Source organism: Cyprinodon variegatus, unplaced genomic scaffold (assembly GCF_000732505.1).
Source record: "Cyprinodon variegatus isolate N-32 unplaced genomic scaffold, C_variegatus-1.0 Scaffold53, whole genome shotgun sequence".
Classification (NCBI taxonomy): Eukaryota; Metazoa; Chordata; class Actinopteri; order Cyprinodontiformes; family Cyprinodontidae; genus Cyprinodon; species Cyprinodon variegatus.
Window position 1 is genome coordinate 39,447 of NW_015150506.1, and position 8,105 is coordinate 47,551.

Consider the following 8,105-nt stretch of genomic DNA (forward strand, 5'->3'; position numbering starts at 1 on the left):
ATGATGCTTTAAATCAGTGGTCTCCAACCCTGGTTCTCAGGATCTACTTTCCTGCAGGTTTTAGATGCAACCCTGCTCCAACACATAATCACATGAATGGCTTTTTACCAAACCTTTGCCAAACTGAAAAAGGTTTTTCTGTTATTTGATTCAGCTGTATTAAAGCAGGGATGCATCCAAAACCTGCAGGATACTAGATCTTGAGGACCAGGGTTGAAGAACCCTGCTTTATATGGTCCTATATAAGATTTTTACTATTGTTATTTAGTGGAGCCAGTGTGTCTACTTGTGCAACTTTGACTCCCACAGTAATCCTTAATGAAATCCCTATATACTGCAGGTCAAAAGCTGTCGGAAACATGCGTAGGTGTCAACGTTTATAAAGGTGCACGGCATTCCATGCCCTATGGCAGATACTCAATATTATTTGTTTATTATCAACCCGTAGAAACGTGTGACATCACAGATTTTAAGGCTCTGTGGGGGAAAAAACTCATGGCATGGTAAAAAGGATTCAACTTTGAAGGTGGAAATCAAACTGACAGGTATAAGTAGGAGTTGACAGGGCAGAACAAAGGCTGGTTAGTATGTGAACTGAATGTTGCAGAAAAAACAGGAATGACAGCAGCTTTACATGATCTGACTGATTATACAGAAAGAAAAAGAAAGAAAACAACTGAAATGGAGCAGAACTGCAACAAAAGATCCTAACAAATGAAAGATGACATGATGGAACTTCAGACAAATTGGAGAAGAAAGACTGAAGAATAAACTAGAAAGTGTAAAAAAACACACCTATGGAGAAATGAACCGGTACGGCAAAACCCAAACAGAAAAAACTAACACTAGTATGTTAACAAGCTGAAGGCATGACTGAAAAACTCAAGTAAAAAGTTAAAACTAAAACAAGCAAACGATGAACTCAGAAAGTAAAACAAAACCAAATAACAGAGAGAAACAGAAAACGAACACACAAAAAATCAAAGAACCCCGAATCACGATAATTGCACCTCTTGCTTTTCTAAACTTTGTTTGGAAAAAAACAAAAACAAACTGAAAACCATATGATCCTTCTGCTACTAATTATGCACTTTTCTAAGCTGGTTTATTCTTTGGAAAACACATCAAAGTTTGTGGATACACTGGAAAAACGATCTATAAATAAATAAAAATGTCTTATATTAAGTGTATTTATACTTAATTTGAGTAGGTGAATGAGATAGTTTACCAAAGGAATGAGTATTTTTATATTTAAAATAAGATAATTAGATAACGTGCACTTGAAATAAGACAATGCTATTGTGTTTTCTTATTTTAAATGAAAATTGTCTCGTTCCATTGGAAAAATGTCTCTTTTACCTCCTCAATTCAAGAAAAAATGACTTATCTAGATTACGATTTTTTCTATTTTTGTCGGAAAAAATGTGGAGAAACTCCTAGTTGTATGAGTAGTTTTGTAGTTTATTTTTCAACTTTTTTTCTCTCTCATAAATGTCATAAATTGCTATAAAGTTAATTGGTTGTTGTCTCTCTGAAGGGCCAGTGTCGCGCGTTCCGTGTGAGCTGCTGCCGGTCGGGGCAGGTCACCCGGTGCAAGCCGTGGTGCAGAGCTACGCTATCCTGTCAGGCTGTGCAACTAACGGCACCATGAGCCTGCCTGAGGAGGTGCACGTCATCAACCTGAGAAGACATGCCGCCGGGGGCCCAGACAGCGCTCCAGCAAGAGTGAGTCATACATACACCCAAAAAAAATAAAAAATGAACCTACATTTTAATAGAAGAGTAAAAAGTCTGATCTTCTGATGAGAGAATTACATTTACAAGCTGATTTCACCTTTTTAACTCCACCTTTTTATTCATCTATCGAGTGTCTGACAAAAGGTCCACCTCTTATGACCGGTTTGTGAGAAAATCCACACACCCTTTACATTTTGTAGTACTGCTGTGACTTCTTCACAGGTTAACACAGATGGGCTGTTTCTTTCTTAATGCAAAGCAGTTAGAATTGTTTGTTTGTCCAGATCTCTTCACTGCACCTCTTCACACTCCCATCTCATCCCATCTCCTGCCATAAGGTGTTATGCAGCAGATCCTGTTGCTGGATTGCATGAATCATGTGTGAAGAACTCTCACGTCTGGAGTTTTAACACAGTGTGTAGCGCAGCATGCGTAGGCTTGCAGTTTGTCAACTCTTCTTCTCTGTCTGCTACCTGCTCTGCTAAGGTGTGATACAGGAAAAAACTGCTTCACTGTGCAAATATGAGGTCTCTGTGGGAGCAAAACACTTTGTGCACCCACCCTGAGCCGTTTTACAACATAATAGGTGTTTGTAAAATGGTAACAAACGGTGATTACAAAGGATTTTCAATTAGCCTTGCTAAGAGACGTAGCTGTGTTATTAGATGATTCGATTTTCACTTCAATTCAGTTTTTTTATATAGCGCCCATTCACAACACGTCATCTTAAGGCCCTTTACAGTTCACCAGATGGTGCATCTAAAACCTTTAACCCTATAATGCCAGATGTATCGTATTTGATACATACGGTTTCTAAAATGTTTTGCATCTGACACCTTTTGCATAATTTAATGGTAAAAACTTTGCTCAAAATCCTATTGTACATAATCAGATATACCTGAAAACAGAGGGCAGAAGACTACACAAAAAATAATCTTATCGCATAGTAGTAAATTATTAATATCAAAAATGTATTTCTGTTTTTTCTTTTTACATATTTTGTACTACTGTAGAGTTCCTTTTTTGCAGTTTTGACTCCTTACTAAACCTCTCTTGATCCAGACTAGAGATGTCCCGATCCAGGTTTTTGCACTTCCGATCCGATACCGATACTGGCCGATACCAGCCTATCCGAGCATGTATTTAAGTTAAAGTATTTAGCCTTAGTTGTAAGACTCATGTTGAAAAGGGTTTTAGTACTCTTGATAACATCCAGCCAGCTGAATTAGGTGAGATTGAATAAAACACAATGATTGGTAACAACAAACTTACCTGTTTATTAAGAGATAAACACAAACTGGACAAAATTATGAATAGCAATCTGAAATTGCACAGTGAACAGTAAAACCGTAAACAGTTAAAGGTGCAAGTATTACTGTAAGTTTTAATAAAAATGCAAAACAGACAAGAGTGGAAAATATTCTATTAACTTAGAATCAGGACTTTACTCTTGAAAAAAGACACTGCTTAAAAAAAAAATCAGTGCAAATAATAGTGAACTATTACACAAAAATGCCTTATACTCCCCCATTTTCTTCCATTATGATTCCCCCCGGGTTGCCTTTTTCCCGCTATCTTCCAATTCACCTGTTTTAATGGTTAGGCTTGGAGACAGACCCAAAAAGACCTGTGGGTGTGTTGAGGGTGTTCTGGACTGGATTCGGGGAACACTGGCGCAAAATAGTGGAATGGATCGTTTCAATCAGCGAAACTGGAAAATACGGACCGGATTTTATTTTTAAAAACTGGCTCGGCAGTCTAGATCGGCATTTTTACATGCCTTGCCGATACGCATTTTTTTGCCAATATTGGCGTCCGATCCGATACAAGCCTAATCCAGACAGCTGTTTCCCTGCATGTGATGCAACTCCAAAGTCAGTGCATCCTGCTGATCGAGTGAAGTCTCTTTTCTTGGAAAGAGTTGAAAAAGAGATGATTCACCTGTTAAATCGGTTATCTTTATCAACAGAGGAAACATAAATCATTAAACCAAATGCAAATGACTCTTCCTTTGTAAGGAAACTGATATCTGGGGAAGTAACTGATCTGTTGGTGAATGAATCCAAAGTGAGGCCATTATAATTTATCTTATAATAAAAGGATTTTTCCATAACATGAAAAGCTAAATATTCTTTTCTAATATGTAGTTAAATTAAAGAAAAATTACATTATTACATGGGAATAATGTTGTGCCAGCTGTACTAGATACTGACTAAATAAACTAAAAAAAACAACATTTTAAATTGTATTTATATGATATAAAAAACCAAGAACCTATGAGGTTACTGAATACAAGAAAAGATTAATAAAATATGTGAAACATTTTTAAATTCCATCCAGAGAGCTTTTTTTAATAAACCCAAATTAAAGCCGTACAGACGTGTTAAATAGTACATTTTTAGCCATAACATCATTACTCTGCATGAGATGTTTCATTCTCAGAGTCTCTGACGCTGCTTCTGCCTCCATCCTTCATGGCAGAAGGTCAGTCTGGCATCAGCTGAGATTAGTGGACTGCAGCGAAGCTCATCGTAGTACTTAAGATATTTGCTTTTGATTAGATAAGACCCTGTGAAGGACAATCTCTGCCTCTTCCCACTCAGGTCCACCTGAGCTGTGGGCTCAGTATTGACTTTTCTGGACTTTTTTCAGCTGAAGTGTGCTGGAGTTCAGTTCGGCCCTTAACGGCGTAATCTGGCCCTGATCTTTCATGACAGGAAGAAGAGATCGTTAAAGTAGATTAAAGGAATTATAGGTAAATAAAAAGAGATAAGGAGATTAAAGGGACCTCAAACATCCTCGGCCAAAAAACTTAAAAGGCTGAATTAAAACAATCACTTTGTTCTCCATTATTTAGCCCCGACAGCTGGGAGTAAACTGTTATTCCTGATATCACCGGATTACATTGTGAAAGAGTTTTCAGGTGCATCTCTGAGCAATTTGCTCCATCAACTGTTTACAATCCATTCCAGGTTCCAGGAAACGCTGTTCTCAGAGGAAAAGATGTTTTTGCTCTTCTCCCAACTGGTTTCGGCAAGAGTAGCCTGGCTTGTGGTTGTGTTTTCGTCGTCGCTCTGTTAGTACGTCATATGCTTCGTTGATCTGATTGGTTTATTTGGCCCGTCTATTACCAACATAGGCCAATCAGCTAACCAGTATTTTCGCCCCTTCCCAAAATTATTTCAACGGAAGGTTTCCAGATGGATATGCGGAGCAAATCCATCTGGCGGAGTCAGGTTAAGTAACGGCAGCATCTTCAGGCTAATAGCGGTGTCACTACCCGATGCACAGTCCGTCCTGCACATGCGCAAACAGAATAACTTCCGGGTAGGCAATAATTTTTTTTCGTACTTTTTGAAAATTTTTTGTCTCTTCCAGCGGGGGGTTCCTTCTGAATATATTTGTATTTGTGTAAATATTGCATTTTCTAAAAATGAAAAAAAAAAAAAAGCAATACCCTTAAATAGCCTGTTGAACGTTATTGTGACTGCTCTGAACAGATCCGTTGATGATGTCACGTAATACAATGGACAGAATGTAACACGTATCCATTTCTTCCAGAAAAGCCTTCAATAGTTTCTATACAATGTAGTTTAGCATTCTTTAATGTTTTAAGTATATAGATAAGTATTTTCAGTACCATTATGACGTAGTTTTTCTGCGATCGCGATCTCATTGCTTCCAGGATGGATCAGGTGGCGACAAGTGGTTCCCTTCAAGGGTTAAACTCTGACTTCATATCCAACAGCATCTCTGTCATCAATGGACAATTTAAAAACACGATGCTGGACACAAAATGAGAAATGCTTAAGAGAAGCTGCAGACCAACTTTAAATGTAATGCCCTGTGTTCAACCATAAGTTTTAGTCCCTGCTGCAGCACAGGGAGCCTGCTCTGCATGACAACAGCGGTCAGTGAGAGACAGAGGGAGGCAGGCTTAAGATCCACTCGCTCAGGAGGACAGAGTTCGATGCTTCATTGTCGCCAAAATCTCTATTAACACAGAAAAAAGTCACTAGATTTGGTGCTAGGTGGTGAAATAAAGACGCAATAGGTTCTGAAAAGACGCTAGATTTAGCTAGAATGTTTCCGGCCTCTTGCGCTATCTTTACGAACTCTTACTTTAGGAGGGGGGGGAGTGGAAAGCCAAAACAGCTCGTTTCAAAGACGGCTGAATAAGGAGATTTTTGGTACATGCTGTCCGTCTAATCTGAGAGGAATTTCCCTGCACAAATGACAAAAGCCTGCTCTGGGGCCTTCATTGTGAATGACTTCACTAAAGCAATTTTTAGTTTTTCTAGAGAATAGCTATTAGGCTAAAGATGCTCTGCTAACGTTATTAGCCACGAAAATGAAAGAAACCGCCTGACTCAAGATGTCTAATTTCCTGAAAAGTAGCCAATCAAAGGCGGTTCAGCCACAAACTTTTACTTATATTACAAAATGAACACTTCATAGCAAAGTTGATTTTCTTTTCTTGTTTTTAAGCATGTTATGTAGTGACTAGCATGGTTAGCATATTGAGCAGGATTACAGTAGCATAACCAAAATGAGTCAGTCAGTGTATTCCCTGTAGAGGTAACTGGCTGTGGTTTAAAAACAGAATAAACAACATTTCCTGAACCGTGAGCCCCAGCAGATGAGATTGGACTAAAGCATCAAACCGCATTTTCCGTTTTTATCTGCCTTATTCCAAATATTCAGGGTCCAGCGTATAACCAACCTATCCTTATCAACAAACCGTTGGTTTCTGCACCATTAATCAGTCTGTAGCGGTTTGGGTCTTTCCCCGGTTACGTTGAAAGCTTTTCTCGTTTTTACTTTCCGTGGGTATCATCTCATGATAAGGTTTGATTAAATGCTCTTTGCCTTCAGCACGTTAATCCTTTACTTATTTCTCAACCTAACCAAGAGGTGCGTGGTCAGATGTGCAACTGAAGGAGATTTTTCTCTGCTCTCTCCTCCTCGTGTCTGCCGGCAGGAGAGGAAGCGGTGACTTGGCCACGGAGCCGCCTGTGTTTGTGTGTTTTGAATGATGGCCCGCAGCACAGCAGGTGCTTGTGGCTGAGTGTCGGCTGTCTGCAGCAAGGTGCTCCTAGAGACAACAAACTGCCCCGCTGACTCATACGTGGTGTCTGCAAAGCTGTCTTAACAAGATATGGAAGAAAATCTGCTTTTTCCACACTGTTTGCATGGGCTAATAAGGAAAAGAGAGAATGCATGGTGTATTTCAGACGCATGTCTTTACACCCATCCTGCTGCAGTGTGTGAGGCCTGCTTGGTGTCACATCCAAAGTGTGAAACTCATGGCTCGTCTTTACTTTCTCTAAAGGCATGCAAGCATTGAGTTATTTCCTGCCTGCACCAGTGAACCCAGGCAGAATCTGAACTTCACAGATGGACCTGACTCAGTTAACGTTTTTCTGGCTCTTGTTAGAGAAGCACTACATCAGGAGGTGCAGCAGGAGACGGTAGCAGCCCCCGTGCATGTGCCATGGTCTGGGCTGAGTTACGTTTAGAAGGACCGCAGTGACTGAAATGAGATCCAGAGATTGAAAATGTATCATAATATTTTGAAAGGTGTTGTAGGGATTTCCTGGGCTTGTTTTCAAATCTGCTGAGATGAATGGATGGCGGTCTGCACCGAATGCTGCTGATTTATCAGACGTTCCTGTTACTTAACACGGCTGTTGATTTAGTTATGAGCTGATTTATGTCAGTGTGTTACCGTTACATGGAGAGTTCATGACAGGGAAGGGACTCATTTAGTTTGACATGCGGGAGGTGATTATGTGAACGTAATGCTACGGAGCAGCGGTGGGGAATTCATTTCCCCTCAGGGTGTCATTAGAAGCTGCGATTGTTGTTGGTGGCCAGTTTGGAGAGTCTCAGATTGATTCTGCATGATTTAAAGGTGGACAAATTTTGGTGCAACAGGCATTCTCTCTTCTTCTGGGGTTTTATTTATTAAGATGACTCCTGCTAAGGTCTTCAGGTTTAAATTTGATCACTTGTAACTGAATAATGTGGCCCTTTAATTTTTTTTTCCTACTTGCTTTGATTCTGTTTTATTTTCCTATATTTTAAAGCACTTTGCATTGTCTTTGTACTGAATTGTGCTATACAAATAAATTTGCCTTTCCTTGCCCAATGTAATGTAATGAAACAAAGCTAATTACTATGATACAAATACAAGATTAAAAGTTACGAATGTAAGTACAAAGTTACAACTTTGCAAAATTGCAGTTACAAATCACACATTTCTGATCACAAATTAGACATTTCCAAGTACAAATTGAAAATTTATTAAAAATCCCAAATTTACAGTTACAAATGCCAAATCTATATATCTACAAATCACCAATTCA

At 39.2% G+C, this 8,105-nt stretch overlaps 1 protein-coding gene across 1 annotated transcript in view; it reads left to right on the top strand.

Moving 5' to 3' along the window:
• The window catches only part of LOC107082409 (transforming growth factor beta receptor type 3-like), an 83,888-nt gene that overhangs the window by 34,547 nt on the left and 41,236 nt on the right, over window positions 1-8,105 (top strand). Inside the window, exon 2 of the mRNA XM_015371090.1 lies at window positions 1,538-1,725. Coding sequence (XP_015226576.1) covers window positions 1,538-1,725 — 188 coding nt within the window. The remainder of the gene's footprint in view (window positions 1-1,537; window positions 1,726-8,105) is intronic.